This window comes from Astyanax mexicanus, chromosome 9, assembly GCF_023375975.1.
Source record: "Astyanax mexicanus isolate ESR-SI-001 chromosome 9, AstMex3_surface, whole genome shotgun sequence".
In the NCBI taxonomy this organism is placed as follows: Eukaryota; Metazoa; Chordata; class Actinopteri; order Characiformes; family Acestrorhamphidae; genus Astyanax; species Astyanax mexicanus.
The window spans coordinates 11,493,307-11,512,905 of NC_064416.1; the positions used below are offsets into that span (position 1 = coordinate 11,493,307).

General features: G+C 35.5%; 1 protein-coding gene across 10 annotated transcripts in view; it reads left to right on the forward strand.

Annotated features, from left to right (window-relative positions):
* Positions 1 to 19,599, forward strand: part of ppfibp2a (PPFIA binding protein 2a) — a 58,492-nt gene that overhangs the window by 16,583 nt on the left and 22,310 nt on the right. For 6 of the 10 annotated variants that reach the window (XM_049483530.1, XM_049483531.1, XM_049483532.1 and 3 more), the window contains 4 exons: positions 1,018 to 1,104; positions 4,481 to 4,594; positions 9,378 to 9,509; positions 17,777 to 18,016. In XM_049483530.1, coding sequence (XP_049339487.1) covers positions 1,018 to 1,104; positions 4,481 to 4,594; positions 9,378 to 9,509; positions 17,777 to 18,016 — 573 coding nt within the window. The remainder of the gene's footprint in view (positions 1 to 1,017; positions 1,105 to 4,480; positions 4,595 to 9,377; positions 9,510 to 17,776; positions 18,017 to 19,599) is intronic. The other 4 variants (XM_049483534.1, XM_049483538.1, XM_049483539.1 and 1 more) reach the window with 1 other exon arrangement.

The window sequence follows — 19,599 nt, forward strand, 5'->3', positions numbered from 1 at the left end:
TCATAAATCAATATTTGGTGGAATAACCCTTTTAATCACACTTTCCAAGCATCTTGGCATGTTCTCCTCCACCAGTCTTACACACTGCTTTTGGATAACGTTGGTGCAAAATCCAAGCAGTTCAGCTTGGTTTGATGGCTTGTGATCATCCATCTTCCTCTTGATTACATTCCAGAAGTTTTCAATTTGGTAAAATCAAAGAAACTCATCATGTTTAAGTGGTCACTTAGGAACTTCATACGTTAAAGTAAAGGACAGAGTGTTCTAAGGCAATTTTCACATCTTTTAAAGGGTCTGTGACACAGTACCTCACCGTGGGCTCTTCTGGGTTAAGAACATTCCACTAAATTGCACTAGAGTTCACTTTCTTTGGAACACTTTTGGTAGGTATTGAGCTTGCAAATCAGGAATGACCCAGTTATCTCATTACTATGTGTAGACCCCACCTCTTGACAGGTGCCATTAAAAGCAGATTATTCGATTTCTTTATGGTTTTCGTTTCATTGGTTTTAAAGTTATGGCTGGTAGGCTAAATCCATCACATTGTTTCCTATTTCCTATTGTGTATTTGTCAGTGAACAGTTTCTCATTTGAAAAGTGTGAGGCCATTCACAGGTTATGCAGTATTTCTCACATCACTGGCACACTGTATTCCTTTAACTCCCACATTCCTGCTGCCTGCGCTGGCCGTTAAACCCGGAATCTGAAAACTAATACTGCTTAAGAACCTGTGTGGCTGGGTCAGGTTTAGCAATGTGGGCAGGTCAGAAGTAAGGCTTTATCAGAAGAGTTTCTTCATCCACCACACAAATACACTCTGCTATTGCTGTTGGTTTGAGGCTGGAACAGGAACAGCTGATGGATTAAGCCTCTCTGTAGGGTCGTCAGGAAGCGTGGGTCAGTGCTGCTGTGGGCCTCTCGGTTTACATGCTTTAAAACTGACTGATTTCTCCAAACCATTCAAACTGTAGCCATATGTAAATGTAACACTATCTTTGCCTTTTCATTGGTCCACAGGTCAACCTGCGGGCACTCGGAAACAATGAGAGCTATCAGGAACGTCTGTCTCGTCTAGAGGGAGATAAGGAATCTCTAGTGCTGCAGGTAAGACATGTGTTTATGTATTTTTTTTTTTCTTTGGACATGTTTTGGATAATTAGAACCTTATGGGAGTTCTTTGAGTGATGCCTTAGTAGCTTAGCTTTCTAAAGAACTATTTAGTTTCAAATATCAGTTTAAAGGTTCTCCCTAAAGACTTGGCTTAACTCTTTAACTCTTTAAATCTTTTTATCTATCATAAATAAAAAAACTGTACTGTTTTGAGGAGGGTTTTGTATTAGTTTTATGTGTTTTTGGGGAAATATTAAAATATATACCTACACATATTTTTAAAGACCCCAGTTTTATTTAAATATACACCTTTAGGAAACCATTTAAAATAACAATTTGTGGTAAAATAAGACCTCTGAATTTATGATATGCTAAAAATAAGTAATAATATGTTTAGTTCTCACAGATTAATAATGTACTGGACCATTCTAAATATGGTAGCTGTGTGTATTTCTAACTGCATTATTCTAATCAGAAATATACATTTTCAAGCATGTTATTACACATGAATTGGAATAGGATAACACTTTTTTTCCTTAATAATGGGGAGATACATAATACAGTAACTAACTAAGCTAAACAATCTTGTGTGGAATTAATTTTAACTTGGGTACATTTAATGGTGTATCAAAATACTCTGTAATTAAAATTTACAACACATGTAATAACAGTGTAACTACAGGTGAAGTATGCTTTGTCACAGTTGTAAAGATGGTGTAACTACACACATAAAGGTATGTATAAAGGTCAGTTAGACATCGCAGAATATTGTATTCATATTCTCATGATGAAATCTGAATTATGATTTTTAATATTCAAAAAAACAAACACAAGTCTAGATACCTACCCTAATAAAGCTGTTGGAGAAACATACATGTATACAGTACCATGCCCTATTTAATACAAGTCAAAATTGATGCTGACACATGCAATAACATGTAACCTGTAGAACCTTAATTTGTAACAATGTGTATCTCAACAAGTTCATATTCATAAAGTTTTAATAGTTCAGAAATCAATATTTGGTGGAATAACCCTGGTTTTTAATCACAGTTGTCATGCATCTTGGTATGTTCCCCTCCACCCGTCTTACACACTGCTTTTGGATAATTTAATGCACTCCTGGTGCACAAATTCAAGCAGCTCAGCTTGGTTTGATTGCTTGTGATCATCCATCTTCCTCTTGACTGTATTGCAATGGTTTTCAATTTCGAAAAAAAAAAAAAAGAATAATTTTTAAGTAGTCTCTTTTTTTCCTTTTTGTTCTTCCCTTTTGTGCATCCCTTTGCTTTTAGAAGATCCTTCTTTTCAGTCTTGGTTTTAAATTACAATCGTTCTGAGTTACTGACTCATTAAACTGCTGCTAATTATCTATTAAATTATTCAGACAGTGTGTGTTCAGTCAGGGTGAGTGTGAGGGGGCTTCAATTTCATTATACAGACCCTAACTGTATCTGTTTAAACAAGCTGGACTCTTTTCTGAGGGTGTGAATAATAAATGGGTTCTGTTCTGTTGGATCACTGGATCTGGGTCTGGACCAGCAGGTTGAAGTTACTCTGCCCTGTCGTGTGTTTGTGTGATTGGCTGTAATTGTGAATGTAGAGCACCTGTACCTGAGCCAAGTGCCGGGAATATACAAGCCAGTGACCGGTTTGCTGAACTGGATTGGGAAGTGCTGCTGGTGTTCGTTACAGTGAGTTACAGACAGAGCGGTTCTGAGATTTGTGGAAAGGCTTGCTTGTCTTTTTTTAGGATTAACAGCTCAGACTACATTGTGCTGTTTCAAAAAACGCACAAGACTGGGCCTGCTGGGGCTTTACTGGCTGTTGACACACTTTGGGTGTCACAAACACAGAAACAGGTCTGGAGAGTGAGTTCAGTGAAGCTTACATCCAATGTTTGTTAGAGGTTTATTAAATTTCATCTGAGATGCTTTGAGATTTAGGATTTGCAACGTAATACAAATATACCAGTGAGATTTTATGTTTCATATTTGCTGTAGTTTTTAATAAAACTGGTGGTCAAATAAAAAAAAAAATATATATATATATATATATATATATTTAGAGTTAAAAAAAACTCATAATCCTCTGTTTTGAATGAACAAATGTATTTTTCTGGAGCTGTTCCTTCATACATGATGTAATAGAAGTTATATATCAGATCATATGTCTCATTTACTTATTGTAATTAACCTATTACTTATTACAAAGGTGGGAGACTCTGTCCATAGAACAACAATCAGTCCTACACTGCACAAATCTGGCCTTAATGGAAGAGTGGCAAGAAGAAATCCACTGTTGAAAGAAAGACATAAGAAGTGCTGTTGGTACAGCAAGCTTGTGGAAGAAGGTGCGGCACTTTTTGGCCTAAATATTAAGTGCTCTGTGTGTCAGAAAAGTAACACAGCTCATCATCCTGAACACCCACTGTGAATCATGGTGGTGGCAGCATCATGGTTTGGGTCTGCTTTTCTTCAGCAGGGACAGATTTGGGAAGATGGTTTAAATTGATGGGAAGATGAATGGAGCCAAATTCAGAACCATTCTGGAAGAAAACCTGTTGAAGTCTGTAAAAGACCTGAAACTGGGACCGAGATTTATCTTCCAACAAGACAATGATCCAAAACATAAAGCAAAATCTACAATAGAACGGTTCACGAATAAACGTATCCAGGTGTTTGAATGGCCAAGTCAAAGTCCAGACCTGAATCTAATCGAGAATCTGTGGAAAAAAAAAAAAAAAAAAAACTGCTGTTCACAAACTGATGCTCTCCATCCAACCTCACTGAGCTCCAGCTGTTTTGCAAGGAAAAATGCGCAAAAATGTCAGTCTCTGGATGTGCGAAACTGATAGAGCCAACAAACTCCAAGCCACTTGTAATGCAGCTGTAATCGCAGCAAAAAAGTGTTGCTACAAAGTATTAACACAAGAGGGCTGAATAATATTGCACTCCTCACTTTTTCCCCAGGTTTTTATTTCTAAAAAAAAGTTTAAAATATCCAATAAATTTTGTTCCACTTCACGACTGTGTCCCACTTGTTGTTGATTATTCACAAAAAATTACAATTACATATCTTTATGTTTAAAGTCTGAAATGTGGCAAAAGTTTTAAAAGTTCAAGGCGATTGGATACTTTTGCAAGGCATTGTATCTAAAATCAGAAGGTAAATGAAGCTATGGGGGGATGAACAACAGAAGTGCTGACTGGTATTGTGTTGTGGTGGGAAAAGTGCTGTGGTTAATCTCTCCCTCTCTCTCTCCCTCTCTCTCTCTCTCTTTCTCTCTCTCTCTCTCTCTCTCTTTCTCTCTCTCTCTGTCTGTTTGTCTTTGTCTCACTCTCTCGAATGCAAACACACACACACACAGGTGAGTGTGTTGACAGACCAGGTAGAAGCTCAGGGAGAGAAGATCAGAGACTTGGAGAGTTCTTTGGAGGAGCATCAGCACAAGCTCAACTCCACAGAAGAGATGCTGCAGCAGGTAACATTGACATTTTTTAATTTACTGTTCACTCTTCTAATGAATTTCTCACTCTGGCTCAGTCTCTCTACACTGAAAAAAATGATGTGTAAAATTAATTTTAAAAAAGTTTTGCAACTTAGTATTACCAAGTAAATTTTATTTAATGTAAATTTAAGTAACTTCAACTCGGTTTCTAGAGTTAAATGTTACATAGAGTAAATAAGTGAACTGAACTTCAGTCAATCCGTTCTATTACATGCCATCCATGTGTTGAGAGATTGTAATATGTGTGTTTCAACTAAAAATATTTACATTTCAGGAACTATTATATATTATATATCATAAACTATTTGAGTAATATAAATTAAGTCATTGTAATTAAGTAATATTGTATGCAGAAGTAAAGTTTACTAAAGGAAAGGATTGATTCAGCAAAACTAAAATAAGTAAAGGTTACTAAAAGAAAGGATTGACTGAAGTTCAGTTCACTTATTTACTCTATGTAACATTTAAGTCTTGAAACCGAGTTGAAGTTATTTAAATGTACATTAAATAAAATTAACTTAAAAAAAGCAAATGCAGAAAGTTGCATTTTTTTTTTTTTAGTAAATGTTACGCATCATTTTTTTCAGTGTGCTGTTATATCAGCCCACAGTTACAAACAGAGATCCTTTGTCGTTCTTTCTCTGGCAGTTCTCACTCTTTCCAAATGATGTGAGGAAATCAGGTTGAGAAATCTCACAAACTCTAAATAAACTCTTTCAAACCTCTACTGTTTTGGTTCCTGCTTGTTTAGTCTGTCTGTAATTGAAGTCTAGAGTCACTCACTGGTGGACGTTGTGGTTCCCAGGTTCATTTTCCAGCTTTCTTCTCGTAAAACCTTTTATGAAGACTTTTATTTATGCGTTTGATCATTAATGTCATTTCAGTCTGTAGTTAAGTCAGACGATTTGATGTTTTGCTGATATATTTGAGGAAGATCTGCAGAGATCTGAGTTTTGGAGCCTCATGGGAGGAAATTCTTGGGAGATTCCAAAGTGTCAGAGCTCACAGCACCCTGACAACCCAAATATTTGAAGGGGGATGTGGTGTTCCAGGGTTAAGAAACTACTGGACTTGAGCCCAGATCAGGGGGTGTTTTAAGAACCAGGGTTTCTCACTTAGCAGGTCCTTTAAAGCACTTTTTTCTCTTGAGAAGATTACAATCCAAATGTTTGTTTTCATCATTTTATTATTCTCTTGTACATTAATTATGTTTTATCTTCGCCAACAGGAGCTAGTATTAATGTCTGACAACTGGGCTTATCACTAAAATGCAAAACAAAAATGTTAATTAGCCACAAACACTTCTCTGGTTTGCATCCTTGGTTACTTTAAACTTTGCTTTTAGGCTCTTTTTTTAACAAAAAGAAGTAATACATGCGTATCCATTTAATTAAATTTAATTTAAACAGAGACATCATATTATATATTAATGAGTTCTGTATTCTCACCACTGCAAGCCTTACTCACTGCTATCTTTCATTTTCCCTTCTTTTCTCCTCTTTAAAAAAACTTGACATATAGACAGATTTCAATATTGTTTGGCCCCTAGAAGAAAAAAAAATAGATCCAGTGTGATTTTGCTGTTAATACTGCCACACATTTAGTTTGTCTGTGTTACATAAAGCTCTGATAAAAAAAAGAGACCACTTCAGTTTCTGAATCAGTTTCTCTAATTTTGCTATTTATAGGTATATGTTTGAGTAAAATAAACATTGTTGTTTTATTCTATAAACTACAGGTGACATTTCTTCCAAATTCCAAATAAAAGATTGTGATTTAGAGCACTTATTTGCAGAAAATGAGAAATGGCTTTCAGACATCAAATAATGCAAAGAAAACAAGTTCATATTTTAAAAGTTTTAACTGGTTTAACCCTGGTTTTTAATCACAGTTTTCATGCATCTTGGCATGTTCTCCTCCACCAGTCTTACACACTGCTTTTGGATAACTTTATGCCACTCCTGGTGCAGAAATTCAAGCAGTTCAGTTTGGTTTGATGGATTGTGATCATCTATCTTCCTCTTGATTATATTCAAGAGGTTTTCAATTTGGTAAAATCCAAGAAACTCATCAATTTTAAGTGGTTTTATATTTTGTTGTTGTTTTTTTTTTTCAGAGATGTATGTCAATGATTTGGGCCACTTTTACATGCTGTGGTAGCATAAAAATGTCTAAAAACTTTTGGAAGACATTGGAAGATGTCACCATTTGGCTCTAGTTCATCTTTGTAAAATACCTCATTATCACAAAAGAATTCTTGCTTAACTGATGGGAAAACATATTACTGCCTACATTTATTGTGATACAAATAATGAAATCATTCAATCACATGAAACATCTTCCAAACTTTAAAAAGAAAAAAATAATTTTCTGGTTGTTTAGTCTGTATGTAATTGAGATGTACAGTGACTCATTATGTTCCCAGGTTAATTTTAGTGTATTTTTCATATATATTTTTGTGCAGATATTTTAACCTGTACTTGAGTCACACACTTTGCTGGTATATGTTAAGAAGATCTGCAGCCAGATCACTCATTCAGAAAATTAGACAAACTTTTCTAATACTCCAACTGTCAGAACTTTCACCTCATAGGATTAATACATCAATTTGTCTCCACAAGTTTCCATCTGATCTAGAAATTAAGGAGCTGAATTGCAATGTGCAAACCTCGTTTTCCTGCGGAGTTAATTGCACATTTCTATTTTATTTTCTTTCCTTTTAAACGTGCTCCTGATTGAATCTGCAGCTCTGGTTCTCTGATGGGAAGTATTTTTAGTGCGTTTGCCTGAGATGTGGTCATTATGAGGTTTTGGCCTTCAAAAGCAAATCTCATTCCAGTGCAGCAGCTCTAATATTTTCCATGTGGAGCTTCTGAAAGGCACAAAGCGAGCTTAAAGCTGCGCTGCTGCACGGCCGAGCGTTTGAAATACTTTCTTGGGCTGATCCACATGACAGAATAGCATTGCTGCTTAGAATCACCTTCAGTGGAGTCAATGAAGTCAGTGTCGTTTTAAACAGAGGGGTTAAAGTCTGGAGTGTTGTTTTAGTTACTGATATTCTGTGTGACTGTTTAAGTGTGTTTATATGAACTTCTTCAAATGAAGGCCCTCAAGTTCTCAAACGGATGGAAGGAAACCACCTGCACGGCAACTTTCTGAGGAAAATGTGTGAAAGTATTGTATTTCTAACTGTATTCTCTAAGTTAGACCACAGTTTAGGTTCAGACATAACTGTTTGGCTTTGTAGCATTCAGATTCTACTGGTGTGGATTCACCATTACTGTTTTTTTTTTTTTTTTTTGGAACAACAGTTTGCACTCACTTTAATCAGGCAGAGTTTACCTCATTATGTAAGTAAAAGTATTTTAATAAATAAGGGAGTATCTATTTATCATTTCTTCGTACGTTACACAAAATGTGCATCTTTCCTATTTGCAATTATTTGCTTAATGAACATGTGTCCCCAATCATTATTCACCATCAGTGTGTAGTCTTTACCACCAGAGCTACCTTTTCTTAGGGGTTCAGTTATACATCTCTGGAAAAATAAATAAGAGACCACATAAAAATGATGAATTTCTTTGATTTTACCAAATTGAAAACCTCTGTAATATATTCAAGAGAAAGATGGGTGATCACAAGCCATCAAACCAAGCTGAACTGCTTGAATTTTTGCACCAGGAGTAAAGGCATAAAGCTATCCAAAAGCAGTGTGTAAGACTGGTGGAGGAGAATATGCCAAGATGCATGAAAACTATAATTAAAAACCAGGGTTATTTAACCAAATATTGATTTCTTAACTCTTGTGTTCTTTGCATTATATGAGGTCTGAAAGGTTTGGATCTATGTTTGTTCAGCCATTTCTCATTTTCTGCAAATAAATGCTGCAAATGACAATATTTTCTATTTGCAATTTGGGAGAAGTGGTGTCCATAAATAGGAAATTAGAGAAACTGATTCAGAAACTGAAGTGGTCTCTTATGTATTTATTTTTTCAGAGCTGTATTTTATGCATTATTATTGTTGACTGTTCGGTGCAGTGTTGTAGGCAAAGAGAGCAAGTTACTGTTTTTTTCTACAATATTTAACTAAGAAATCTGGCTGAGAACTGCAAGGAAGTCACTTCCTAAGGAGCTTCTTAACTTCTTAAGGACGTTACTTTTCCCATTTAATAAAAAAAGGCGGGCAGAAGAAAAGCTGTGCTATTTATCATGTATACAAATACAGATTAGTAACTGTAATAGTTAGTAGTAATTGACTTTCCAAATTGGCAGTAGAAATTAGATTATGTTAGACAAAAATATAAAAATCACTGTACTATGCATGGAAGAGTACTGAAATGGCATTGTTTAAGAATGTGCCACTGCTGATGTCTTTTGTCTGCATATTAAAACCTTGCACTAAACATCACGTATCATGAAAATCGATATAAATATCGTGACACAATATTGCTACCATATTGTCCAGCTCTATTTCTGACCGTATGCTGGTGGACCGCTCTAGGTTTAGAGGAACTTTCCCTCCAGCTCTCTCTCTCTCTCTCTCTCTCATGTGTCATTTGCTCATGGAGAGGGGAAGTAAATATAGCGCTCATAGTCTGTGTATATTTAGCCAAAGTGAAGCCGAGTCTCTCCAGAGTTCAGGGATTTGTTGAAGCCACTGAGCTACAGGTTTTGAGGAAAGAGCTTCACGTATGAGGTCATATATGAGTCTCTGAGTGTCTGTATGGACTTGTGTGTCTCGTGTACCTGTGCAGGAGCTTCTGAGCAGGACAGCCCTGGAGTCTCAGAAACTGGATCTGATAGATGAAGTTTCCTATCTGAAACTGAAGCTGGTGGGCATGGAGGAGAGACAGAACCACAACGTGGAGAGACAACACAAAGCTGAGGTACTGTGCAGCTCTTAAACTTCAACCCTGTGGGTTTTTGTGTATTTTCTAGTCGTTTTAAGTCTTATTATTTAATAAATATTATCTTTTATCTTAGATGTTGGGTCAGTATCAATGTAGAATCAGAAAAGTTGTTTAAATTGCATATAAACATGGTGTAACAATACCTTATTCAAGCTTTACAAACATAGAGGAATGCCATCCTTCAATAAAAAAAAATAAAAAAATAAAATAAAAAAAAACATGTTCTGTACATTTCATATGAAGTAGTTTTCTTTACTTTTGTATGTAGTTAAATAACACAATGAGAAATTTAGGCATTTCTATACTATTCATTTAGCTATTGATATGTAAATATCAAGCTTTAGGCTCCGAGTGGTCCATGATTGATGGTTCAAATCCCAGTTATGCAGCTTGCCATCAGCTGCCGGAGCCCTGAGAGAGCCCAATTGGCTTTGCTCTCTCCAAAGGGGGATGTGGATCAGCACAAGGCTTCGTCTGTGAGCTGATGTATCAGAACCGAATCACTGCACTTTCCTCCAAACATGCTGTGATGCTACTCGGCAATGTTGCATCAGCAGCGGTTCAAAAAGAGTCACATGTATCAGAGGAGGTGTGTGCTAGACTTCACTTTCCTGGTGTTTTGGCATCAGTAGTGATAGTGGAAGTCCTAACGAGTGGTTTGGGTAATTGATCTTGTAATTGGGGAGAAAATTGGTTAAAAATTAGAAAAAAAACCTTTCAAAACCCAGAACCCTGTCAAATTTATACTATGCATGTTAAGCAATTATTACATTTATTTATTTTTTATTTAAAATATTGTTCATATTATTTACAATAAGGGTGACACATATATCAGTACTTAAGACTTAATAAACATTGTTAAATGGATAAGTAATGTCTCAACTACAGTAATTATGAAACCTCTATGGCATGGTGTTGCCTTCAGGCAACAAAGCACTTTTTTGATGATTATATCATCCTTTGGATGTGTTTATTAATTGTGGGTCTATTTTGTTTTCATTTTCTAACCAGATCAGTGTTTTTTAATTTGTTCTCTCAGGGCAACATGTTGCAGTTAAGTTGCAGTTAAATTATTTTGCATGGCAAGCAGCGGTTCTTATTTTTGGTTGGATACATCACCAGGGACAGGGAATATTTTTTCTCAACAAATATTAGAAACATGATATAAATTGAGGCATTAGTTAATTTACAATAAGGCTACATTAATTAGCAGTACTTGCTATAGAGCATCTAAACTAATTATTAATTGACGTCAATTAGGGCTCACATTAGACATTATTAGCTATTACAAAATCGTTTACCTAAGACATATATAATATTATGAAGCATTTAAATGTATTAATGTTTGATAATGTCTTAACTAGTATCAATTTATAATTAATTCAGACATTACTTAACCAGTTAACAGTGTTTATTTCTGTCATAAGCACTGTTATTTGTGATCCTTATTGTAAAGTGTTACTGAATAACTTTGTAATGGTTACTAATAAATCAACTATTGTCAATTAATAGTCATTCTGTAGTAAATAATGTTAATTAAGGTACCCTTATTGTAAAGTGTTACCCAAATATTGACTCCATGCTAAGCTGAGGTAAAGCTTAAACAGTCCACCATGGTAAAATATCATGGTAAAATCATGGTAAAATATCATGGTGATTATTTATTTATTTTTTTGAGAAAAAAAAAAAAGAAAATGTGTCTGCAACTGTAGATCAACCATATTTTCATTAAACACCAATGTTCACTAAAATTGTCCACCTTGTTGCACAGCTTGCCATTTCAAGTTTACAGATTCATAACAAAAATAAAAAATGAAAAAGTGAATTATTTGGAAAAATATATATAATTTCTGTATATTCTGTATAATCATATAAATATGATTAATATTCAAAAGAAAGAAAAATACATTCATCCATCCAAAATGCACATTATTCTAATTATGATCCAGCCATAAAGTATTTAATAACTGCTTTATAAAGATTGTGCAGTTTTAAATCCGTCATTTCAGGATAAGCAATTAAAGCATTGGTCCTTTAAAGGAATATAAAGTGTTAAACCACGGAAACTTGGACGGCCCTCTGGGTTTTAAAATAAAGAGCTATGGCTAATTTTCACTCAGGCTAAACTGGTGTGTAGTTTAGCATGTCTGTTTGAGTTCTGTGGGATAAGATCAGGTTCTGACTTTACTGTAAGTCATTTTTGGAGGCAGTCACTTAATCCTAAAACTCTATTTTTTCCTGGCGGGTTCTTTAAGGCAGTGGGTGAAATGGCCCATATCCATGGGTTCAGATTCAAAACAAACTCATGAGACATTGAAAACTGAGATTATAGACTGTGGGATATTTTGGTTCCCTTCCGCTGTCATTGGATCCTCAAATTAGGCACGTACTTATTTTATTTCTGTACAGAACTTTCTAAATATGTTATATTCATAGCACTGGGGGCATTGGTAGGGATAGGGTGAGCTCATATGACCATGGTTTGGGAATTGGCCATGCAAATAGGGTAGAAAATGGGCTAAAATTACATTCTTTTTTTTTTTTTTAAGTTAAATGGTGCAGTACTGCTTTTGTGGTTAGGTCTGTCAAAATAATTACATAATTAATTTACCTTACAATGTACAGATTTGTCCCCAAGATTCGTTGCTGAAAATGATATTGCTCGGTATTTTTAAGCTCATTAATATGAATGATTTGGTATATCAACTTAGCATTTATGTTTTATTTATTTAAGATATTTAAACATTGCTTAATTCCATATCCAATGTACGAATATTCTTTACATTCACGGTTATTTATTGCTTTAAAATGGTATAATTGTATCATTAAGCACTTAGAATATTATCTTATCAGTGGCATAATAATACTAAAATGGTTATATAATTTGTCACAATTACATCTAGGAAACCAAATTAGTTACAGTGGCTGATACCTGATAATTTGTATTTTAATTAAAAAGTTTTCCATTAGATGAAAATCAAAATGCAGATACAAAACATATACTGGTCCAACCTCCCAAAAACATCAATTTAATATTAAATGTATTTCTCTATGCAGGTAAATTTTGAAAATAACATTATGCTTGTTCTTAAAGCATTCTTTTTATGTGACGCAAACTCCAGACATGAGTCCAGTAAGACAATGCTCGCCCATATACTGCTGCAAGTTACACGGAGCTTAACACACAATGTAGCCAAGAGCCCATATTCAGTGATGTGAAAAAAAAATATTTGCCCTTCTACAGATTTATTTAGTTTTAAAGAACATTTGTGTTCAAGTTTGTTTGATAATCAACAAAAATCAATATGAAAGAAAAAAAAGAAAAAAGAAAAAACAAAGAAATACTTTTTCTCACCACTGTATGTCTAAATTGTCATCATTTTTTGTTTGCAGTAAATGCTATGTTTATTCCTAATGTCACAGCAATCCAGCACACATAGAAACATATAGACAAGGAAAGTTTATTTATATAGCACCTTTCATACACAATGGTCATTCAAAGTGCTTTACAAATTAGAAAATACTCAGAGAAGTCAACTTTAAAAACATGTAAAAGAACAAGGAATTGGAAATAAAAAAAAAATAATAAAGCATGAATAAAGCATGATATAAAAGTGCCATTACAGAATAAAAGCGGGCGGAGCTGCAGTGTTTTAAACTGAGCTAAAGGCCTGATCAAACATGTAGGTTTTCTGTCCGGATTTTAACATGTTTAGTGCTGGTGCTCTTCTAATGCTTTCAGTCACCTGGTTCCATTTAAGAGCAGCGTAGTAGCTAAACGCTGCCTCTCCATGTTTAGTTTTTTTTTTTTTTTTTACGTTCGGCGGCTCTAACTGACCAGTTCCTGATGATCTGAGAGTTCTGCTCGGCTCATACTGCTGGAGCACATCAGATACATATGCTGGTCCTGCACTATTAAGACCTTTATAGACCAGTAACAGTACATTAAAGTCTATTCTGTAACATACTGGTATCCAGTGTAGGGATTTAAGGATAGGGGTGATGTGCTCCCTTCTTCTACTCCTAGTCAGAACTCTGGCTGCTGAATTCTGAGTCAGCTGAAGCTGTTTGATGGTCTTATATATATATATATATATATATATATATATATATATATGTATACAGTGTGTCTGTGGGTTTCCTTGCACTGATTACAGTTGTGAGAAAGAAAGAAAAAACTGTATCTGACATAATTGCTAAGATTGTGGCAATGATGGACGCTTTTCGCTGATGTAAAATATACCCTGTGGTGTGTCTTCAAAGTGTGTATGTGTGTATGTACATAGATAAACATTGGTATGATTGCTTGCCTCCACATGTTGACTTACAGTACAGAACAAATTAGTGTTAAATCCATGTTATAACATCCACACTTCAACCCAACACCAAGAGGGGTGAATAAGGGTCAACCAGTGAACCCAACAACACTAAGTCCCACTTATCTAAACAAACAAACTAAAAAAATATAACACAAAAGCTCCATAAACAACATAAAATCCCATAATAAACTCAAACAATGATTAAAAGTTGCTGCAATCAGGAGATGGAGCCTGTGAGTCATAACATGTAATAGTTTAACATCAACTATGAGAAATAACACCAACGCTGTGAATATTTAACACAAAGGGTTGTTAGAATAACTCCCATGAACTGGTATAGTTATCAATAGTGTTACTGTAATTGTAACAGGATGGATTTTATTGTTTTCTATTTTTCCTACATTGTAAATGAATACTGAAGTCATCCAGACTATGATGGAACACATAAGGAATCATGTAGTACCTTAAAAGTGTTAAACAAACTAAAATACTCTGAAGCATTTAAGTTGCTTTTATTAGGAGTTCTGTTTACTTGCAGTTTCTGAGGCTGGTAACTCTGATTAACTTATCCTGTGCAACAAAGATAACTCTTGGTCTTCCTCTTCTAGGGTGCTACAGTTTCATCATAATGTGTGATGGTCTTTGCGGCATCAGAGTATTTTTTTTTTCTTTACTTAGTTGAGTAGTTCTTGCCATAATATGGATTAAAACAACTGATGCCCTAAAACATTGAAACTCTTGATAAGTTCAGCTCAACTGTTAACTGAAAGCCATTCCAGGTGACTCTACCTCATAAAGCTGATTGAGAAAATCCAAGTTGTGAAAAGCTGTCATCTAAGCAAGATGCGCTACTTTAAAGAATGTAAAATATAAAACTTATTCTGGTTTATTTTACACTTTCTTTGTTAGTATTACCCTACAATGACAGCACTAACGGTTTGATAGACTTCTTGTATTGCAGATAGACTCTGTCTCTCTCAGTGTTTGATAGAGTGGTTGCTGAAGTTGATCTATATTTTAATCTGGATGCTACACACAAGCTCCCCCAAGCTTCTGACAACTGTTGGGCTTCATTCAGTCTGAAAGAATGGCAGCAATCTAGCTCTGAGCATTCCTCTGGCGTGCTGTCCTCCAGTCAGGGGGTGGGCAGCCCCTGGCCCTGGCCCCAGCCCACTCCGCTGGACTCTATACATAGCAATCTGCGGTCAGCCGTGACGTCTACTGTGCTTTCCGACTCTCTCAGTATCACGTGAAGCTTCTTCTCCTCAGTCATCTGATGTTTACACTGCTAAGATTGCAGCTGATTTAGCTGCTGGATTTGACTTTACAACAAAACAAACTTACAAAACTATCGCCAAATTTCTAATAGTTTTATTGACTGTCACCATTCATTTTTATTTTTAGTTAATAAGGAAGCTGTAGTTTATTTTGAGGATGGATATTTTCAAGTAATTAATTAAAATTTCTTGTAATGACTAGACGTGAATAAAAATGGAATATACATAAAATTCTGGTTAATGGTTTCAATTAAAACATAAGTATAAACAATTACTTTTGATGAATTGATCGAATTGCCAACTTATCACTGTTAAATCTCATGTTATGTTCTGTACCTCTAAGAAACAACAATGCTTCCAGATCATCATAAAATGATAATTCACTGGTTTTCCTCTAAAAACTGTTTTCTTACTTTTTTTCATTTATAGACAATACTAGAGATTTGTTTTACTTATTTTTGTTTTTTTTTAGGCTTTATTTGTCCTTGCAGGCTTTTATATCATTGTCTCTATGCTTTAAGTAAAATAATTAAACCCAGCAAAATAGGCTTTACCATCTAAAAATGATCTATACAAAAATGATTAAAACATACTTCTCCATTATTTTTATTAATGCTTCTTACAAAAAAATAAAATAAAATCCACTACAGCACATGCAGTACTAAATGGCAAAACATTTGCATGTACAAGTTTGTTTTAAAATCAACTGTAATAAAAATTTTGTTTGTAATAAAAGGTTTTGATTGTGTTCAGTCCCAGATAAGCATCAGTGAGGTCACGCTCTGATGTTAAATAATTACCCTCCTGAAAAAAGATCCAGCTCAAGACCAGCTGGTCATTCAAATAAAACATACCCTGCTATGTTGTTCAAGAGCTTATAAATGAGCTAGCCTACCAGCATTAGGATATATATATATATATTTTTTTTCTGTATGACCAGTTGGTCTTTTAGCAAGGTACTGTAGCTCTGCTACTCCAACTCATCCCAAACACTTGGGATGGAGCTCCATTACTGCAGAAAGTACAGCTCCGGTGCTCCACAGTCCTCTAGGCCACACTCAACATTGGGCATTGTGACCTTAGGACAGGGCTGACTGCAGACTTTCATTGTATTGAAAGAAAAAAACAACAACACACCTGATTCCACTTGTTTAATCAGTTGGCGCTTCTGCTTGGGTTAAATTAAAACCTGCAGATCTTAAATTGTTGTTGGTTGTTGACCATTTAAAGAGCCAAACGGATGCTTAAATGACTATTTGAATAGTTAAAATGCTCTTGACTTAAAGGGGTTAAAAGTGTTATAGATGGTAGATGCAGAATTACAAATGTATTCAAGGCTGTTTTCTTGGTTAAAAGTTCTTGGCATTAAGTGGCAGTTTCTGTAGATGGTTCTTTTTATATTTTTTTTATTTTTAAACTTTTAATTATTTAATTATTTTTTATTGTTTTCAGTCATGTCTTTTTTTATTTTTTTGAGTATTGTTATATGTGAGTTTAGTGGACACACTTAAATGATTAATCTGCTAAAAAGATCCAGCTCAAGACCAGCTGGTCATTCAGATAAAACATACCCTGTTATGTTGTTCAAGAGCTAGAAAATGAGCTAGCCTACCAGCATTAAGATATGTTTTTTTTTTTTTTTCTGTATGACCAGCTGTTTTTGAGCTGGATCTTTTTGCAAGGTTCTGTAGCTCTGCTACTCTAACTCATTCCAAACACTTGGAATTTCATTCTAATAAACATGCAGCACACCTGATTTCACTTGTTTATTCTTTTGGTGCTTCTGCTTGGCTGGAATTAAAACCTGCAGCCAGATCAGATGTGTGCAGTCTTAAAAATATGTTTTCAATGGTTCTTGAGTTCTTGGTAAAAACAGGAATTCTGTATTTATTCATGACTTTTTAAAGAACCACATGGATGCTTAAATGACTCTTTGAATAGTTCATAAGTGTTAATAAATGGTAGATGAAGAATTGCAAGTGTATTCAAGGCTGTTTGCTTGGTTAAAGATTCTTGGCATTAGGGGACAGTTTATTTTTCTTTTTATTGAGTAGTATTACATTTAATGAACATATTTAATTATGGCCAGCCCGAAACCTTTAAGATAAAAACACATAATTCTGAAGCTGGTTCGAATTTATACCCTGAGTGACTATATCCTGGAAACGGGACATTACAATTTGGCTCTTAAACAAAGAAGCCCTTACTGGAGGCCTTGGCTTTCAAAAAATAGGTCAGGCAAGTGTTTACCCAGGCTGTTGAGGATGATTTCCCAAGGCCCTGCCAGTGGCTGTACCTTTGAGACATTCCTCAGACTGTACAGCCTGGTGTTTTCACACTGCGGTTCCGTTCTAGACTTATAAATGTCCTGTTGAGTGACACGCTGACTGCGGCACTGAACTATTCCAGCCAGTAAAACGTTAGCCAGTAGCGTAAGTCGAAAAGCAGACCGTGTCACATGAAGGAACCTTCCTGATTTTATTTGACCTTTCTCGAATAAGCATGGACGCCCTCGCACATATATAATGTCATGCATGTCTCCTGAGTTCCACTTCTCTTCCTCTTTGCCTGCTTTTATCTTTTATATATGATTTTTTCTTTCATGCCTACTGTCCTGTCCGATTCTCTCTCTCTCTCTCTCTGACAGAGCGTAGTGAATCTGATTAGCGAGCTGCAGGAGCAGATGTGTAGGATTCAGCAAGAGCTCTCTTGTAAGATCCAGGAGAAAAAGGCTGCAGAGAGCCGGGAGGTGGACCCTGAACAGGGAGGAGACAGTAGCCCACCTGAAGTTCCTGAGAAAGAGTCAGAGCAGGCTGGGGACAGGCCTGTGGTGGCACAGGGGCATGGAGGTTTAGCTGAGGAGCTGTGTCGCTGTGGAAGAGAAAGCGTAGGCATTGCTTTAAGCTTGATTTTAGAGATTTGCTTTTGAAGGATTGGAAAGCTGGAATAAACCTCTGATATGTCTGATATGTTTTGTCATGTTCTGCCAAATATTAATACCTGCTATTTATCTGGAATTGCCTACTTCAAACTGTAATACCGTACTGTGCAAAAGTCAGAGATAACCCTTCATTGACTTAATTTTTCAGGATGTCAGGGCTGAGTCTGAAATGCAAAACATGCTGCCTACTCAGGCAGAATTCTGAGGCAGGAAGGCACCACTTATGTTAGTTAGTAATCTAGACTTTGGTTTTCTTGTGCCAAAATGCTAGTAGCCAATGATAACAATGCTAAACACTTTCAGACACAATGCAAATTTAGTAGATTGATCCCACTTTAAAATGCATGTATCTAATATCTGTGTATTTACACATGAACAATCATGTAATAAGTGTAACTACTGGTGAAGTACAGATCAGTACAGATTAATTATAGTTGTACAGACTATATAATTCTATGTGTGTCAACATTAATATGGCAGTCTAAAGCCCTGCCACTATGATCAGGAGATTGCTGGTTCGAATCCCAGTCATGTAGCTTGCCATCAGCTGCGGGAGCCCTGAAAGAACACAATTGGCCTTGCTCTCTCTGGGTGGGTACATGGCACTCTTTCCTCTAATCACTCCTAGGGCATCTGTGAACTATTGTATCAGAACCGAGTCGCTGCGCTTTCCTCCGAGTGCACTGCAATGAAACTTCTCAGTTTGAAAAGAGGCGGCGGCTGACTTCACATGTATCAGAGGAGGCATGTGCTAGTCTTCACCCTCCTTGTGTTGTAGCATCACCTGTGATGGGGCATATACAGCTGAGATGCAGCTGAATGGGTGGAGCAATTGGCCAAGCTAAATGTTGAGAAAATGGGGAAACATTTTGAAATAAATTAAAACCAAAGCATTCATTTAGACTTGAGTATAGTAATAGAGTGAGTGTACTTAATCATGTGATAGTGTGTGTGGAATAAGCAGCTTTTGATTGGAATGAAGTTAGGCCTGTGCTTATTTTTGAATATTAAAACTAATATTTCCCATAATTCACAGATTTTATAATGGGAACATGGACATAATATTGTACTATGTCTAACTGACACTCATACACATATGTAGCATAACCGTTTGTAATCAATCTGTAACAATCTGTACTTCATTAGTAGTTTTATGCATTATAAAATACATTGTTAATGTGTAATTACACAGTTTTTAGAGACACTTGTTTTGAAGTGGGGCCAGGAGAGACACATTTTTTATTATTTACTATATAAATTTAAGAAATGTCAAAACAATAATAAAGAAATCAATATGTGAAGGCTTTGTAGACCATTGGTTTTCCATATGTAATACATGCGTTTGTAAATGGTTAAGCAATTTCTTGGTTTAGTATATCTTCTGGAGTTCCACAGGGCTCTACTCTAGGGACTTTTAAACTGTTTATAATAATACTTTAGTTACAAAAGTGAAGAAATGAGAACTTACATACAGAGTCTAATAGGTTAAGCATTAATCAAAAGCATGCAATTCTATGAATTTTACATGT